Source organism: Canis aureus, chromosome 38, assembly GCF_053574225.1.
Source record: "Canis aureus isolate CA01 chromosome 38, VMU_Caureus_v.1.0, whole genome shotgun sequence".
NCBI classification, from domain to species: domain Eukaryota; kingdom Metazoa; phylum Chordata; class Mammalia; order Carnivora; family Canidae; genus Canis; species Canis aureus.
Genome location: NC_135648.1, coordinates 6,345,534 through 6,365,302, shown reverse-complemented (window position 1 = coordinate 6,365,302; position 19,769 = coordinate 6,345,534). Strand labels below are relative to the sequence as shown.

Genomic DNA, 19,769 nt, shown 5'->3' with positions numbered 1-19,769 from the left:
TAAGACAGGCTAATATCAGCAAAAAATACTGAGAGTGTTTATTTCAGTATTAATTTATCAATAGTGTTTGGAAAAAATAGTGCAAAATCATGTGCATCCTGTTGACAGGTTAGAGTAATATAAATCTAATTTTCAAAGACTATATCTCTTTAATGATGAGAGTGTTGACTTTAGGTTTAAGTAGGGAGAAGTCTTGTAAATGAAGTTGTGAAACATGGAAATGAATCATTTTGGCTTATGTTCATTATTTACAGTAGGACGTAATGTTAGATTACCTTTTTAGAACAATTTGCCTGTTCTTTCTTTCTTTTCTGTAGTTAAAACTAGAGCTTGGCATACAGTTTTGATTTGAATCTATAATTGCTTTAGTTACTAAAGGAAGCTGACATATCTGCATATAGTCATAGAATCACATAACCACAAAGTATTATACCATATTTCTTATATTTCTTTCTCTTTTGAGTTAATAATTTTCATTTGCCTTCCTTTGATATTCTTCCTCCAGTTCTCAATTTTTTGTGAGTGTGCTACATGAATATTTATAGGTTTCAACTATTTTTAATGTTTATTCAGGTCAAAAAGCTGCATGCCATTTTTTGTGCCTCACACTGTGGGAGATAAAAGAAAATTGCCCAGCCTGAGCCCTCATGCCATGTATTGCCTTCAAATAGAATAGACATCTATATAGGAAATATTGATTTACTAGTTAAAAATTTATTGTTCTTTTTTATGTAGAGGACCTTGTAATTTGTAGAAGATCCATTATAGAGCTCTCTTAGAGAAGTTTTATAGTAATAACACCCTACCCCAGCTATATTTTGCCTTTTCCTTGGGCTGCGGAACATGCCTGTCTGTCCCTGAGCATCAGAGAGACTTATTTCTCTTTACGTTATTTTTGAGGCTTACTTGGAACTCATCACGTTCTCTGCCAAAGCCACACTCTTCTTGATACTTCTGTGTCTTTCAGTGGTGCTCATTTCTGCTAACCTGGAATTGAAAGCTTTATTGCTTACCCCCCTCTTCCTTTCAGCACACGTTTCTTGTGTATCTACCCTGCCCCAAGTGTAACGTTAGACACTGAGTTATCTCTAACATTGTCAGTCCTCTGTTCCATCAGTTAAGAGTTCCTGTTTATTCAACTCTTTGTGTCTATCTAGTCATCCATCCATCTGCCCATCCTACCCTTCCTCCTACCTTCCTCCTACCCTTCCTCCCTACTTCCCTCCTCTCCCTCCTCTTCATCCATGCTGCACCAGCTCTCATCCGGGTTTCAGCTCATTGCCTTTCCACTCTGCTATTACCGCTTGACCTTGGGCATGCCAGTAGCTTCCTAGCTGCTCTCCATCCTCGGGTGCCTCCTGTCACTGCAGCAGTAAGTTAACTGTCCCCAAAAGCATGTTACCCGTTGTCTAATAACCACATTTGCTACTGATGGAACAGGAAGTCTGTTGGCCACTGTTGGCCTTTATATATGTTGCCTTTGTAATCTTAACAACCTTCTGAAATGAGGATTATAGTCTTTATTATACTGATGAGAATATGAGACTCCCAAGTTATTTAACTTGCCCAAAGTCTTAAAGCTAGAAAACGTTGAGCTGGGCTATAACTCATGTGTCTCTACTCAAGTCCTTATGTTGCATTGTGCCACTCTGACTACTGATTTAAGTCCAAACTCTTTAACCTGGCTTTCATGGCATTCCATGTGTTGGCTCCAGCCTGTTCTTCGACTTTGTTTTTACTGTCTACAAACTATTGTGTTCTAACTGCACTGCTCACTGTTCCTGAGTCAGTCTTTTCGTTTTGTTTCATTTCACTTTTCAATTCTTTTCCTTCCTTCCTTCCTTCCTTCCTTCCTTCCTTCCTTCCTTCCTTCCTTCCTTCCTTCCAAGATTTATTTGAGAGAGAGAGAGGGCAAGCAAGCATAAGCTGAAGGGGGAGAGGGAAGGGCAGAGGGACAGGGAGAAGCAGGCTCCCTACTGAGCAGGGAACCTGATGTGGGGCTCGATCCCAGGACCCTGGGATCATGACCTGAGCCGAAGGCAGATGTTTAACCAACTGAGCCACCCAGGCACCCCTTGAGACACACATTCTTTCATGGGAATTTTAGAATGTGTCAGTTTCCCCTAAGATAATCCCATTCAAGTTTTGACTTAAGTTTTTGATTATATGTTGATGATATTTGATTTATATGTTAATTTTAAAATCTTAAACACTTTTATAATTTTTAATATTCCCATCTAGGAACATGGTGTTTCTGCTAAGTCTATCTTATAACTTTTGTAGTTTATTTTCAAATAGGTTTTGCATGTATTTTATATCTTCTAGCTCATTGCTAGTGGTATAAAAGTAGGTTACCAATTTTTGTTATTTTGTAACTGACCATCTTGCTAAACTCTAATAGGTTTTAATTTGGTTCTCTGATTTTCTAGATAGATAATCATATATGATCAGACAAATGACTTGGTTTCATTCTTTCCAAATTTCCCCTCCCTCCTTTCTTCTCTGCTGCCTTCTTCTCCTCCCTAGGTCTAAGCTGAATTGAATTAGAACAACCAGAGAGGGTTAAATACTTCATAATGAAATACTAAAGAAAGCCAAATAAAGATGGCAACCAAATATAATAGCCATATTGCTGCTTTGATAGTTTTCAAAGCTATATACAAGCTCATGTGGGGGTCAGAGCACTTCCCTCATCAGCGGAGGCCCCGTGGGTTTTCTCTGCAGTTTTCATAGCATCGTCACTCAAGTGAGCCATCTAACACTGAATGGCAATCTCTTGTGTGTTCCATGATATCTTATGTATTTCCGTTTTATTTCTCCACTCTTAAATCTCTTGAGTCAAGGGCCATATCTGAAAAACATATATTGTATAATTACCTAGCAACTACTTGGTGATTACATTTTTAAGTCTTACACCAATATTGAAATGCCTATTTATGCAGTTCAGTAGTACAAGATAAAATATTAGATGCCTTTTCTTTAAGCCATAGACATCAAAGAAATCAAATACAATGTCTTTAGGAAGAAAATGACATGAAAATCTTCATTATATTCAAACTTCTTATAGAAGGCTACTATTGGCAAGAAGGAAGACTGTTCTTAGTTCTTAAGGACACTATTTTCTTTTTGTCAACATTCTTATTCAGAACACTGACAACAGTAGCTTTTTACTTATTTTGCTTTGCAATACTGGTGGAAGTTCATGTAATATAAGTGTTTTACTATTAATTTAAGTGCTGTATTAATTTTTTAATAAGCCTTTTTTTTTTTTTAGAGCAGATTTGGGTTTACAGAAAAATTGAGAGGAAGATAGAGATTTCCTATATACCTTCTACCCCTTGCTATCAGCGACCTCCCTTGCCCAAGTGGTGCATTTTTACAATTGGTGAACCTACACTGACACATCAACCACCAAAGTCCACAGTTTACATTAGAGATCACGCTTGGTGTACATTCAGTGAGTCTGGACAAATGTTAATGGCATGTATCCATCATTATAGTATCAAACAGAGTAATTTAACTGTTTTAAAAATTCTCTGCTCCGCCAATTCATTCCTTTCTCTTCTACCACCCGGACTCCTGGCAACCACTGATCTTTTTTTTTTTTATTTATTTTTTTTTTACCACTGATCTTTTTGCTGTCTCCATAGTATTGACTTTTTCAGAATGTCATATAGTTTGACTCATACAGTATGTAGCCTTTTCAGATTGGCTTCCTTCACTTAGTAATATCCATTTAGAGTTCCTCCATCTCTTCATGGCCAATAGCTCATTTCTTTATAGCATTGAATAATATTTCATTGTCTGGATATACCAGTTTGTTTATCCATTTATATCTGGATTACTTCCAGGTTTTGGCAATTATGATTAAAGCTGCTTTAAACACCCATGTGCAGGTTTTTGTGTGCACATGAGTTTTCGACTCCTTTGAATAGATGCCAAGGAGCACAATTGTTGGGCTCTAAGTCATGTTTTTGCTCTGGTCATTGTGCCTGTGCATTTTAAAAAATATATTAATGGGGTGCCTGGGTAGCTCATTCAGTTAAGTGGCTGCCTTCAGCTCATTTCATGATCTCAGGGTCCTGGGATTGAGCCCCTACGTCAGGCCCCCTGACTCAGTAGGGAATCTGCTTTTCCCTCTGCCCCTCCCCCTGCTGGTGTGCTCTCTCTTTCAAACAAACAAAAATCTTTAAAAAATAAAAATATATTACTATTCTGTCTAAGACCGTGAGGACCTTAAAGTCTATATCTCTGTTGTTTTTTTTTTTAAATAACATCTTTTTTTTTTTTTTTTAATTTATTTATGATAGTCACAGAGAGAGTGAGAGAGAGGCAGAGACATAGGCAGAGGGAGAAGAAGCTCCATGCAGGGAGCCTGACGTGGGATTCGATCCCGGGTCTCCAGGATCACGCCCTGGGCCAAAGGCAGGCGCCAAACCGCTGCGCCACCCAGGGATCCCTATATCTCTGTTTTTTATAAGCTGGCATATGAAATGAAAATTCTAGTACGTATTATGATTATATTTTTCGGTTTTTAACATAATTTCTCTGCATTTCACCTTAATCATCTGTTTATTGTAGAATGGGATACACTATCTCTAATATACCTTTTAATCTTAAAATTTGTTGACAGCTGGCAGATTTTAAGAAAAAAGCCTGAGGTTTGATTAAGATGGAAAGGACTGGAGTTTCCAGATTTCCAAAGAAGCAATAGGAGGCCCTGCTTTGAGCTATTTATTTCTTTCATCCTGGATCATTTCCATAAAGTTGAAATATTAACAATCTTAGGGATCCCTGGGTGGCTCAGCGGTTTAGTGCCGGCCTTCGGCCCAGGGAGTGATCCAGGAGTCCCAGGATCGAGTCCCACATCAGGCTCCCAGCATGAAGCCTGCTTCTCCCTTTGCCTGTGTCTCTGCCTCTCTCTCTTTCTCACTGTCTGTCTCTCATGAATAAATAAAATCTTTTGAATAGAAACAATCTTAAAATTAGAAGAGATCTGAAAAGTCATTTAACTTTTTTTTTTTAATAATTTTTATTTATTTATGATAGTCACAGAGAGAGAGAGAGGGGCAGAGACACAGGCAGAGGGATAAGCAGGCTCCATGCACCGGAAGCCCGACGTGGGATTCGATCTCGGGTCTCCAGGATCGCGCCCCGGGCCAAAGGCAGGCGCTAAACCGCTGCGCCACCCAGGGATCCCTGAAAAGTCATTTAATACACAACTTCTGGCCCAGTACAAAAATCCCCTCACTAATACCTCTAGCATAGGACGCCTTGGTGACTCAGAGGTTGAGCATCTGTCTTCAGCTCAGGGTGTGATCCTGGAGTCCCAGGATCGAGTCTCTCATCAGGCTCCCCACATAGAGCCTGCTTCTGCCTCTGCATGTGTCTCTGCCTCTCTCTCAGTATCTCTCATGAATAAGTAAATAAATCTTAAAAAAAAAATACCTCTAACAGGTAATTTTCCCTCCTTTGTTCAGTTATTTCCAACAATGAGGAATCTGGTGATTTCTGAAATAACATGCATTTATTGAGTAGTTTTTAGGGTTTGAAAGTAATTCCTTTTACTGGACCTTCCCATACTCATGAGTCATGGTCCTGCCTTCTGGAACCACAGAGTAAGTGTACTGAAAGAAATAATCTACTGAGGTATAATGATATTTATAAGCTATCTCTCTCTTTGTACCTTTCCCTTTTGTTCACTGACTCTTCTTTATTAGGCTAGATACCACTTCACTTAGCTATTCCTGTGATGATCTTCAAGTCTCCTAGAAAAATCAATTCATTAAAATTAAGAATTTGGGACGCCTGGGTGGCTCAGAGATTGAGCATTTGCCTTCAGCTCAGGGCGTGATCCCTGGGTCCTGGGATCGAGTCCCACATCGGGCTCCCTGCATGGAGCCTGGGGTTCTCCCTCTGCCTGTGTCTCTGCCTCTCTCTCTGTTTCTCATGAATAAATAAATACAATCTTAAAAATAAAGAATAAATAAAAATAAGAATTCATGGAAGTTTTTTTTTCATATTTATGGCTGGCTTAAGGTGTCATGCATAGTAGATACACAGAAATGAATAACTTATAGGACATAAATAGTTTTCCTTTTTTTCTCTAAATATTTTTTTCAGCTTTATTGAGATATAACTGACATATAATATATAACATTGTTTATGTATGTGTACACACGTGATTTACATGTAGTGAATTGATACACATCGAGTGAAATGATTACTACAGTAAGGTTAGTTCACACATCCGTAACCTCATATAGTTATAACTTTGTTGTGGCAGTGAGAACATTTAAGATTTACTGCTTTAGCAACTTAAAGTATATAATACAATATTGTTGACTATAATCACCAGACTGTACATTAGATACGCAGAACTTACTCATTTTATAACTGGAAGCTTGTATCTTTTTTTTTTTTTTTTAAGATTTTATTTATTTATTCATGGGAGACACAGAGAGAGAGAGAGAGAGGTAGAGACACAGGCAGAGGGAGAAGCAGGCTCCATGCAGGGAGCCCAACATGGGACTCTATCCTGGGTCTCCAGGATCACGCCCTGGACTGAAGGCAGCGCTAAACCGCTGAGCCATCGGGCTGCCCAGTTTTGTTTTGTTTTGTTTTTTTGTTTTTTTTTTAATTTTTATTTATTTATGATAGTCAGAGAGAGAGGGGGGGGGGGGAGAGACATAGGCAGAGGGAGAAACAGGCTCCATGCACCGGGAGCCTGATGTGGGATTCGATCCTGGGTCTCCAGGATCGTGCCCTGGGCCAAAGGCAGGCGCCAAACCACTGCGCAACCCAGGGATCCCGGGCTGCCCAGTTTGTATCCTTTGACCAACATTTTCCTATTTTTCCCATCCCCCAGCGTCTCCCAACCACCAATCTCACTCTGTTTCCATGAGTTCATTTTTTTTAGATCTCATAGCTAAGTGATATCATATTATTTTGGTCTCTGTCTGTGCTTATTTCACTAAGCATAACGCTCTCAAGGTTTATTCTGTTGTTATAAATGGCAGGATTTCCTTCCCTTTTGTGGCTAAGTAGCATTCTATTGTGTAAATGTGTATATATCTATCTCACATTTGCTTTATTCATTCATTTGTAGGTGGACACTTAGATTGTTTTCTTGTCTTGGCTGTTGTGATTAATGCTATGATGAACATGAAGTACAGATATCTCTTTGAGATAGGAATTTATTTCATTTATTTTGGATTTATACCCAGAAGTGGAATGGCTGAATCATATGGTAGTTATATTTTTATTTTATTTTTGAGGAACTTCCATTGTATTTTCCATAGTGGCTGCATCAGCTTACATTCCTAACAACACTGTACATGGATTCCCTTTTCTCTACATCTTTGCCAGCATTTGTTATCTCTTGTCTTTTTGATGATAGCCATTCTTACAGAAGTGAATTGATACCTCATTGTGAATTTGATTTATAATTCCTTGGTGATTAGTGATGTTGAGTACCTTTTCTTGTACTTGCCCATTTGTATACCTTATTGAGGAAAATGTCTATGGAGATCTTCTGCCCTTTTAAAAATCAGATTGTTGGGATCCCTGGGTGGCGCAGCGGTTTAGCGCCTGCCTTTGGCCCAGGGCGTGATCCTGGAGACCCAGGATCGAGTCCCGCGTCGGGCTCCCGGTGCATGGAGCCTGCTTCTCTCTCTCCCTCTGCCTGTGTCTCTCTCTGCCTCTCTCTCTCTCTCTCTCTCTCTCTGTGACTATCATAAAAAAATAAAAATAAATAAAAATAAAAATCAGATTTTTTTTTTTTTTTTACTGTTGAGTTTTGAGTTTCTTATATTTTGGATATTAACCCTTTAATCAGATACATGGTTTACATGCTTTTTTCTCCCATTCCATAGATTGCCTTTTCATTTTGTTGCTTATTTCTTTTGCTATATGGAAGCTTTTTCATTTAATATAGTTGATTTTTGCTGCATGTGCTTCTGCTGTCATATACAAGAAAGTCCTAGCTAATGTCAGGGAACTTTTTTCTGTGTTTTTTCCTAGGAATTTTACCTTTTTGGGTCTTATGTTTAAGTTCTTCATTCATTTTGAGTTAATTTTTATCCTGCTTCTCCCTCTGCCTGTGTCTCTGCCACTCTGTGTGTGTGTGTGTGTGTGTGTGATGAATAAATAAAATCTTAAAAATAAATAAATAAATAAATAAATAAATAAATAAATAAATAAATAAAATAAATAGCTAGCTAGCTTTGGTTAGTATAGACATTTTAATAATATCAACTCTTCGAATCTATGAACACAGATATCTTTCCATTTATTTGTGTCTTTTTCAACGTATTTCATCAATGTGTCAGAGTGTTCATTGTACAGATCTTTTATCTCCTTGGTTAAATTTATTCCTAAATATTTTATTTTTGTTGATGCTATTATAAATAGGATTAGTTTCTTTATTTCTTTTTCAGATAGCTCATTTTTAGTGTATAGAAATGCATAGAATGATTTTTGTATGTTGATTTTATATCCTGAAACTTTACTGAATTTGTTTATTGATTCTAAAAAGGTTTTATTTTTGGTTTTGCTTTTTGGTTATAATTTCAAGTTGAAAATGACAGAAAATAAAATGACTACATAAAGTGAATTTATTGGGTTTGTATGTTAGCAATAAGGGGGGATAGACAGCTTATATCTGTTCCATCCCTTCCTATAGTCTAACTGTGCAGTAGGACGGTCAGAGTGGCATACCTAGAGCAGCATGTTGTGTATAGCGTATAACCAGAAAATATTGGGGCAACTGCACCTAATACTTGTGAGAAAATGGGAATATCTTCCCCTGAAAAAGCTATTATTTTTGTTTTGCTTTTGTGAAGCTAGTGGAAGAGAATGACAGTGATTATTTCAAGCAGATCTTTAAATACTTTTGTCGTATACAAGTAAAGTCACTTCATGATTGAGCCTTTCCCTGTATAAATATGCACTAGAAAGGCAGTTGGAAGTAGTAAGTGGACAGTCATATAGAAGGTATCAAATTCACTCTCTTCTATATTCTTGGCAGCACAGTTGTCTAAGAAGTTTTTTAGAACCAAAGTAGTTGATCTGGGTGTTTAGGGATTTTTTTTTCCCCCGGAAACAAAGAGGTATTGCTAGTTCTCTTTTTCCTCTCCCTAGAAACATTTTGTATACCAAGCATTTTCCTTTATATGTGTGTGTGTGTGTGTGTGTGTGCGTGTGTGTGTGTATTAATTTTTATTTAAGTAAGTTCCATACCCAAGGTGGGGCTCGGACTCAACCCTGAGATCAAGAGTCTCACACTCCACTGACTGAGCCAGCCAGGCTTCCGGATGTTTTTCTTTTTTCTTTTTAAGATTTTGTTTATGTATGTATGTATGTATTTAGAGAGCACGTGGGGGACAGGCAGCGGGAAAGGGAGAGAGAGAGAGAGAGAATCTGTAGCAGACCCTGCTGAGCATGGAGCCCAACCTGGGGCTTGATCTCACAACTGACCTGAGCTGAAATCAAGAGTCGGACTCTAAACCAACAGCAACCCAAGCCCCCCCAAGTGTTTTTCTAAGAGGGAATTTTCTGGCTATTTTAACTGGAATTAGAGACTTTATTTGGATAATTTAGCTGATACAGTCATATATTTCTCTAATGTAAAATATCACTATCTTTAATCACATTAATTTTTATGATTTTTGTTATTGACTGATACTACTTATTTATAGAAAAATATGAAAGAAGCTAACATCCTCAGCACTTCAACATAAATGCTGATATGCATTTTCTTATAGCTTTTTTCTAAGTTTTTCTCTTTTAGAAACATTTTTTCCGGGCAGCCCTGGTGGTGCAGCGATTTGGTGCCGCCTGCAGCCCAGGGCGTGATCTGGAGACCCTGGGTCGAGTCCCGCGTCAGGCTCTCTGCATGGAGCCTGCTTGTGTCTCTGCCTCTCTCTCTCTCTCTCTCTCTCTCTCTCTCTCTCTTTCTCTCTTTCTCTCTCCCTGCATCTCTATGAATAAATAAATAAAATCTTTAAAAAAAATTTTCCTTTCTAATTTAGAAGTAAAAAAAAAAAACTTTCAAACACTAACAGTATGTTAAAAGTTATCTCAAGAGTATTGTGTGTGCATTTTAAGAATCTACTTTTTTCATTCACCACTATATATTCCATGAATTTCTATTCAGAAGTGTTTAGCCTGTTTAAGGTGTGTATTGGGAGTCTCTGAGTCTTGGAAAAAAAGGGTTCTTAAATACTTATTGGTGCCATAGTTTAAAACAGTGATTCTCTAAGTATAGTCTGGGGATCCCTGGAGCTTTTTGAGACTCTTAGTAAGTCCTTGAGATAAACATTACTGCCAAAATAATTCTGAGATGTTATTTTCCTTTTTTATTCTTACTATCTTTTTAGTGTAAAGTGGAATTTCCCAGAGGCTTCAGGGCTTCATAATATACATTATTGCACCAGCCTGAATCATGAAGCAGCTATGAGAATCCAGCAATATTCTATTAAGGAAAACATTAAAGACATTTGCCTAAAGAAAAAAAAAGCCTTTCTTCTCACTAAATTCTTTTTTGTTTTGGAAAAGATAGTTATTTTTCATAAAAATATTTGTCTTAACATATAATGAATTTATTGCTACCTTTTAAATAATTTAATAAATATTTTAACATTCCTCAGTTTTAATTTATAAAGCAGTTAATATTGATAACTATAACCTTTAAATAATGTAGGCATCTCATTAATTTTTCAGAGTGTTAAGGGGTTCTGATACTGAAAGAATTAAGAATCAGTTTAGAAAAAGATTGATGGAAAAATCTAGGCCCTTCCTTACATCCTTGTTCTTTAGGTCTCTTTTTAGAATATTACTTACTCTTTGTGTTTTAGAGATCAAGGGACTTAAGAGTTCTATTTCTGTCTCAGATTCTTCCCTGGAACTAAGAAGCTTGTCAGTCTTCCAAAAATAACAATTCTTTGTTTTTTCCTTTTTAGATTTGATGGTAGAGTGGTGGCAAAACTGCCTTTCACCCCCCTTTCCTATATCCAAGGACTGTCTCATCGAAATCTGCTGGGGGATGACACCACAGACTGTTCCTTCATCTTTCTGTATATTCTCTGTACCATGTCAATTCGACAGGTGAGTGACCATATCCACTATTAAATACATTTATTCTTCCTTGCTTTCTGGCCCTAAATTAGCTTTTACTTTTTTAATACCAGAAATATTATAGAATCCCAGTAGCTCCTCTGAAGCTGTTTTAAATGTGTATGGATCTAGACTGTGGATTCTTTGGGATGAGAAGTAGCCATAAACCAAACATGGTTCCATATCCCATTCTTGGAGCTCCTAGGTTCCTTCTTCATTGGAACCATCTAAAGATACAAAAGTGAAGAGCAAGTTTGGTCTTCTCAGTATCATTTCTTCTCTATGCCAGTGCTTTTTGGCACTTTAGGAACACAAACGTAACATTGGGTGACTTTAGGTTATTCACAGTTGAGATACTCAAGTCTGCATTAGAAAATTTACATTTGGCCACCATGATTATCAGACATTCATAGTGAAAAAACAGAGCCAAGAGAGAAGTATAGATCGTTGGGAGACCCCAGAGAGAAACATAACATTTGATTAGTGGGGGAAGATTCAGGCGGAAAGGTTTAGAGAATGAAGTAGCTTTTTGAAATAGAACTTAAAAAGTAAGAGGGGTTAATTAAAGTCTCTGGCTTAAGAACTTTTTATATTTCAGTTTTTGAACACAGCTACCATTCAGCAGGCATTGCCATGGGGAAGTTGACACATGAGACTTGTACTTTTTCTTCTTCTGAATACTGTCAATGGTAGCAGATTTTTTTGGTTGGCCTAGCATGTGAGGAAAAGTAGGAAATGGAATTATAGTTTGAAACTTGCAAAGATCTACTGCTTAAGGCTTTTTCCTCACCTCATCTCTCATCCAACATTCTAACCATTCTGACTTGCCTGACAGCTCCCATGTCCCACTCACTCAGATTTACTTTTTGTGAATGCTCTTTCTCTGGCTGCCTCCCACCTCCTCCTTTTGTAGATTTAGTGCAACCAGGTTTCAAGGCTTCCTGGCAACGTTTTCTGACACTTAACTGCTTTCTGAAGGATAGTTGTGAGAGGAGCCTGGCAAGGTGCACAAATACCAGAAGACTATCCAAATTGTCTAGCAAAAAATCGTTATGTCCTAAACTATTGCAGTGATGAGAAGGATGAAAGGGAGAGGGCAAAGATGAGACATATGCAGAGGTAAAGAAGCAGAACTTGGTGAGAAAGGAGAAATTTATGTGCTCCCAGGTATGGCTTTGGTGACCAAATGGAGATTAGTCTCATTAAGAGGGGGGTATAGAGGAACAAGGAGTAGGTTGGGTAGAAGATAAGCTGTTGGAGATGTTTATGGAGCAGCTAAGTGGGTATGTCCACTGGAAGTTGTATTCTTGTGTAACTGAGATGTATAATACACCTTTCAAAATGTCTCTGTAGTGAAGCATTTTATTTAGTCTGTCTAAACATGAAAACCAGGATAGTGACAACACAGATCTCCTTTGTTGGTTTAGCAGAGGTCTGTTGATTTCCAGAATGTTGCTCTTAAATTTGATTATTTAAATCCGAAATTTTTAAATTCCAGCTTGTGTCCAAATATTAATGAACTACAGTGATGCATACATTCTACTTCAAGCAACTAAGAGCAATTCTACTTTAATTACATGCAGATATTAATACTTTATGTGTGATAGCTCACAAAAGGCATTTTAGATGGACCATTTGCACTACCTGGACATTGCTACCTAGAAATCACCATCTGAAGCTGTAGAGTTTTGTTGTTGTTGTTGTGTGTGTGTGTTTTTTAAAGATTTTATTTATTTATTCATGAGAGATACAGAGAGAGAGAGGCAGAGACAGGCAGAGGGAGAAGCAGGCTCCATGCAGGGAGCCCGATGTGGGGCTTGATCCCAGGTCTCCAGGATGATGCCCTGGGCTGAAGGTGGCACTAAACCACTGAGCCACCCAGGCTGCCCTGAAGCTGTAGAGTTTTTAAAATGAAATAAATGTTAAGAATGATCGTTGAGGAAGTTCAGGTCAAGCTGGTCTTTAAACTCCTTTCCGTTATTTCAGAGAATCTGGTGAGGTGTTTGTTGAGCAGTTAAATCTTATCAGGAATGCAATGTTCATTTATCAGCAAATCTTTTGTGTTAAGGTCTGGATAGTAAATATTTTTGTATTTACTTTTCAGGCCATACACTCTGTTGTAACTACTCAACTTTGCCATTATAGTATGAAAACAGTCCTAGACAGTATGTAAATGAATGAATGGCCGTGTTCCAGCAAAACTTTATTTACAAAACCAGGCAAGGGGTCAGCCATAGTCTGCTAATCCTGGAAGGTTCAGGCAGAGACTGTCACAGCTACTCAGCTCTGCCATTAAGGTATGAAAGCAGCCATGGACAATATATAAATAAGTATTGACTGTGTTCCAATAAACCTTTATTTATAAAAACAGTCAGTGGACCAGCATGGTAGGCTAGCCCCTGAGAACTACAGTGCTTAATATGTGCTATAAAGTTAAATAGGAAGGTAGATCCTTCAGTGGTACAGCTTAATAAAATAATTGCTTATTGAGTACAGAGAAGGGGAGGAAAAGGGTGGCAACTCCCACCCCTGGCCACACACACACACACACACACACACACACACACACTCAATGTGTTTTGAGCCGGGAAGGGTGCATACTCAAAATTTTGATTTCTACTTGTCCTTTCCATACACTGATATTATCAGTGCCTGGAATGGGACAATATTACAGTATTGCATAGCTAATATAACAGTGTTGTATTTGAAAGATTTGTTTTGTATACAGTTCTTTTCCCCAAAATCAATGGTGAATTCTGACTTGTTGCCGCATCCCGAGTGGTGCTCATCTTGGGCAGATCATTTTATTACCCAAATTTTAAACAAGGTATTGTAATATATTAAAAATCATAGAAAAATCACCAGTGACCTAATTTTATAATTTTTATTTTAGTAGCTGTATATTTCTGACCTGTTCCTCACTAGTTGTTAGCATATGTATCGGAGGATTATGAACTTCTATCCATTCTGATATACCTTAGCATTTGAAGTGTTACTATGAAATATAAGCTTCTCTCTGAATTAAAATGCTTGTTAGCTTACTATTTCCATGTTTTGTTTTGTTTTGTTTACTTCTTAGGATCTTAGGTTACATGGTAATTGTGTAGATGCCTGTGAAATGAGCAGCCATAAAACAGAAGGCTTTCAGAAATTCAAATAATAGATGTACTATGATTTCCCCAGTGAGGCCATTCTTAGGCAAAGAAGTAGGCCACTTGGTTTCCGATATATACTGTGGTATAAAGTAGTTTTAAGAGAACATAGTGAATTGGGGTTTTTTTGTTTGCTTGTTTGGGGATATAAAATGGAGTGAGTAATGGGAAAACTAATATAGAATGATTCAGGTTTCCATAATGATTGGTCATATTTTGCCTTATATCATAGAAGTTTTTGGTTATCTGTTTTTGTCCGCTTGTTATATATTTTTTAAAGATTTTATTTATTCATTCATGAGAGGCACAGAGAGAGAGAGAGAGAGACTTGTTATATTTTTTCCTAAGATTTTATTTATTCATGAGAAACACAGAGAAAGAGGCAGAAACATAGGCAGAGGGAGAAGCAGGCTCCCTGCAGGGAGCCAGATGTGGGATTTGATCCCAGGACCCCGGGGTCACGCCCTGAGCCAAAGGCAGATGCTCAACCCGAGTCACCTAGGTGTCCCTGGTTGTTGGTCTTTTTTTTGACTTTTTAGCTTTTATGTTGGAGATTAGCCCTCTCCGTGTACTGTAAGTCACACATAATTTTTCTAGCTTGTCATTTGTTTTTGTTTTCTCTCTCTCTCTCTTTTTTTTTTTTTTTACTATGTTTAAAATTTTATTGGCTGATAGTTGTCACATGTTCTTCCCATGCTGCTAGTCCGGAATTAAATGTACAAAGAGAAACAAAGAACAAAAAAGTTACCCTCAGAACGCAACAAAATTTGAACAAGTGGGGAGAAAAATGCTTATGGCTAGAAAACAAAACTTGTCTCTTAGTTCAGAGAAAAGTTTTCTTTGTACACCATATTTTAATGTGCAGTTTTGTTTTCCATTTAGGAAGTGTGGGAAACACCTATTTAAATTGTTTTTGGAAGACACCCCATTTTGCAATACAGAGTCTTCCAGATTTTTTGGGCTACAGATGTTGAAAGGTATTCATTCCATGGTATTCTCACTTACAAGTAGCTCTTGTCTGGCAGAGCCATCATTCAGCTTTCTGACATTTTGTCAAGGATGAGTAGAGGGGCAAGAATTCTTGCCCGATTTGTTTCCACAATGCAGCCATTTAACATCATCTCATCCAAAATGATGTGTACTTTGTCCAAATTAAACATTATATCTAATTCACTCACTCGGTTGAAGTACTCATCTAACACTTCCACAAAGTTATGGATAAATTCATAAATTGCCATCTCATTCTCTGTGCCATTAACTCCAACCACAATGAAGAGAGCTGCATACTGTCGATATATCAGCTTGAAATCCTTAAATTCAATGAAAGAGCATTGTTCACTGGATCAGGAGAGACAGCTCTTTATGATTTCCGTTTCAAGAAGTGTACGCTTATTAATCTCCACATGTTCACAGTATTTAGAAAGTCGGGTCTGTCCTTGTTTATTCACCATTAGGAAAAAATTTATCATTTTTTTTTTCTGGCCAGTGTTTTTCCAGATAGTTCAAAAGTTATGTCAAGAGGTGCCTGTAATTCTGTAATTAGAACCTGTGCAGCTGGGGGCGGGGGCGCGGAGTGGGGGCGATAGTCCTGCCTACGGCTCTGGCGAGAGCTCTTCCGAGAGCCCCTCTCCCCCTTTCCCACAGAAGCTTGTTCCCCAGCCCTTGCTAGCTGCGTGGTACGGGCTTCCTTGGGGCAGCCATTTTGACTTTTTTCTGTTTTTGTTTTCTTTTTAAAGATCTTACTCATTTATTCATGAGAGACACAGAGACAGAGACACAAGCAGAGGGAGAAGCAGGCTCCCTGCAGGGAGCCTGATGTGGGACTTGATCCCGGGATTCGGGGATCACGCCCTGAGCCAAAGGCACATGCTCAACCACTGAGCCATCCAGGCGTCCTTTGTCATTTGTGTTTCAGTTTTACTTACAATGGTTTTTGCCACACAAAATTTTGTTTGCTGTTTTTTTTTTTCTTTTTCAGTCAGATTGGTCTTTTGGATTTTAGATTATGGTTAGAAAATTCTGCACTCCAAAGTTATAAGGAAATTCATCCTGTTTTCTATTAGTATTTTTTTGGTTTCATTCTTTGCACTTAAATGATTAGCTAATCCATTTGGAGTTCATACTGGTGTATCTTATTGTTTCTTTGCCAACTATTAGGTGGATTTTTAGGAAGGAAAACATAAAAACGGATTCATTTGAGATCGCAGCTTGCCTACTCCTTTTTTTTCAAAGCCTAAGAAGCCAAAGGGTCAAAAGAATGCAGCGAGGTGAATGATTGGTCTTGAATCTGGTGTGCATGTGAATACAACAAATCCTTGCCATCAGCCTCATAGGATTTTCTCTGGAGTGCCTATCTAAACTCACCTTTGAAATTTGAAGGTCTGTTCAGTCCCAGTGACAGGTGTTTGAGTGGAGGCACTCCTTCCTTCACATCTTGTTCAGATAAGAGGTCTTTTGAAATGTGCTGATGTCATAGGGTGAGCCAGGCAGTGTGATCTGAACCCTCAGGGTAAAGGAATAGGAGTAGGCCAAATGAGTATCTCCTGCCTAGAGAGTCTCAGAGGCTTAAACTTACCAGTGTGACTGCCTGTGGTAGCCGTATTCCTGCAGAATCCTCCAGTTAATCCTCTCTTTATGTCCAGACGCTACTTCCTGTTTCCTATATCCAGTAATTCCAGTGCTATTAATCTTTCTCATTTATTGTGTTAAAATACACACAACATAAAATTTACTGTTTAACCATTTTCAACTGGACAGTTCTACAACATTAAGTTGATTTACGTTGTTATAAAACTATCACCACCATCCATCTTAAAATGTTTTCATCTTCCTACATGAAAACCCTACATAGGCTTTGCATCACCCCTGCACCTCAATCCCTGACAACAACCTTTCTTTTTTCTTTTTATGAATTTGACTACTCGTATTTGTGGATTTGATTTCATATAAATAGAATCATATAATGTTTGTCCTTTTGAGACTGGCATGTTTTCAAGGTTCATCCAATATTGTAGCAAGTGTCAGAATTTCCTTCCTTTTCTAAGGCCAAATAATATCTCATTGTGTGTGTATACCCCTTCTTGTTTATCCATCCGTCAGTGGACACTTCGGTTGCTTACACCTTTTGCCCGTTGTGACTAATGCTGCTGTGAACATGGTGTATTGATGTCTTTCTGAGTTTCTGCTTTTACTTCTTTTGGGTGTACTCAGAAATAGAATTGCTGGGTCATGCTGCAATTTTATGTTTAATGTTTTTGCGGATTTGCCAGCTGGTGTTCAGTTACTGCATCATTTTACCCAGGACTGTTAATCTTAAGGCCAGTTCACCACCAACCTGAGACCATTTAACATTAAAAGGTACGAGTAATTTCTCATGTTTTTGTTTCAGTGAGTGAAACCATAATTTCATTTGCTCAGGGTTAATTTTTATGCTGAACGTGTAAAAACCACGTGTATTTTATGCAAGTTACCTCCAGCAGTGGGGGTGGCCTTGCTTGTTTTAACAAGGAAGTCTTCTGATAGTAGTAAATTAGAGTAGAGCATCTAGGAGAATGAGAATCCTTTCTTAGCAGTACCTTGAAAGTATCAAGAGTTTGCTGAAGTGATTAGATACTTTTACCACTGGATTTCCTGAATTTATGTTTTTAAAGTCTTTTATTTGTGAAAGATTATGATTATATTTACATATGTCAGTTAATAACATCTCTACAATGTTAACCAGAATCCACTTCCTTTACTAAATGTGAGTGATGGTGTAATTAAACCAACATGCCCTTCATGACATGACAATAATGCTCCCCTTATTATGATGGAGGTATGATATTCAGTGGAATTAAGGGTATCTCTCTGTTTCAGTCTTCTCTCCCATCCTTAAGAGCTCATCATCACATTAGTAATAATCCCTTGATAGATTGTTTGTTCGTTTATTCACTCAACAAAACTGAGCACAGATCTGTATCAGGCTCCAAGCTGGGTGCTTAGTATACAGTTTTAAACAAAATTGACACAAAATTATGGTCCTTGCCGTCATGGAACTTTTGTTTCTTGTGAAATTAAAGGGTTAATTTTTCTACCTATAGCTTCACTTTAAAAAAATCATTATCAAATATGAGGATATAGAAGTACATTTATATTCTTTTTTTTAAAAGATTTTATTTATTTATTCATGAGAGACACAGAGAAAGAAGCAGAGACATAGGCAGAGGGAGAAGCTGGCTCCTTGCGGGGAGCCCAATGCAGGACTCGATCCCAGGACCCTGGTATCATGGCCTGAGCTGAAGGCAGATGTTCAACCACTGAGCCACCCAGGTGCCCCTAAAGTTAATTCTATTATATTAGTCCTTCAGAATAGAAGCAGAAACAAAGATTGAACTTTGAACCTAAATTATGATATAATACTAGTTCACATAAGTATTTGTGAATCTGTTTTTCATCTAGTACATATTTTTTCCATGCTAGGATATTATTAATTGATTTACCATTACCTTAAAAGATTTCAAGGGAGAGCAAAAGTAACGCTATACTGATCATATGATAGATTTTAAGCCACATTCCTACTTTAGAAACTTTAAAGTGATGGGGAGAGAGGAGGACCACATTGTAAGTTTGAGGAGATACAGTATTTGGAGGTAAGACACCAGTGTTTGAATCTTGTTGCCACTTTACTGGCTAATTATCCTTGGGAATGTCAACATCTCTGAGTCTCTCTGAGTCTGTTTTTACAAAGGTGCGAGGGGGTTGGTGGACAACCTCAACATGTTAGGATAATCAGAAGACAATGATATAGAATGTTAGCAGTCACATTTTTAAAAAAATCAACTGGTGCCCCCTCCTTTGGGGTATTTTGTAAATTAATATTTGTTTCCTGGCTCAAGGTAGGATAAGGTTGCTTTTTATAGATTGAAACAGCATGATATGTCATTAACTGAAAATAAATCTAATTGTGTTTTCCCATTTTATCTTTCTCCTTTTTAAAAATTCTGTAATGCTTAGTGATTATATGATTAGCTGCCTTGACCTTCACACTGCAACTATTTCTTTTGTGTGAATTTGTAGCAGCGGAAATGGTAGGTCTGCCAGCTTCCAGCAGGGGTGTTAAGTTAGTCCTGGGTAGTGACGAAATTCAAGAATGGAAGGAAATTTCCTTAATTCCCAAAATTAAAGTACTTGCTTTTTTTATTTTCTCCCTATTATGAGTCAGTAGTAGATTGTGTAAATGGTGATCTCTTGTATAAAAAGTGCTCTAAATCTCAGTAAAAACCCAAGCAAATTTACCTGGTAAACAGCTAAGAAGAAACTGGCCCATTCTTATGAATTTATATGACTGTAAAACCTATGAATGGAATTCTTTCTTTGGAAGCAAAAAGAACTAGTGGTGCTGAGGAAGAATGGAAGAAAGTTTTATTTATTTTTTTTATCACCCATCTCTTAACATGCAACTGTATGTATGTATGACTATAATCTGTAAAAGATCAGTGAGAATTTGTTATTGTCTCTCTCAAC

General features: G+C 37.7%; 1 protein-coding gene and 1 pseudogene across 4 annotated transcripts in view; one reads left to right on the top strand and one right to left on the bottom strand.

Moving 5' to 3' along the window:
• The window catches only part of TMCO1 (transmembrane and coiled-coil domains 1), a 51,076-nt gene that overhangs the window by 22,678 nt on the left and 8,629 nt on the right, over positions 1–19,769 (top strand). For all 4 annotated transcript variants that reach the window (XR_013374196.1, XR_013374195.1, XM_077886922.1 and 1 more), the window contains one exon: positions 10,962–11,106. Coding sequence is in view for 2 of the 4 variants with exons in the window: in XM_077886922.1 (XP_077743048.1) it covers positions 10,962–11,106 (145 nt within the window). In the remaining 2 variants the exon portion in view is untranslated. The remainder of the gene's footprint in view (positions 1–10,961; positions 11,107–19,769) is intronic.
• LOC144307365 (AP-4 complex subunit sigma-1 pseudogene) lies at positions 15,102–15,816 on the bottom strand (annotated as a pseudogene).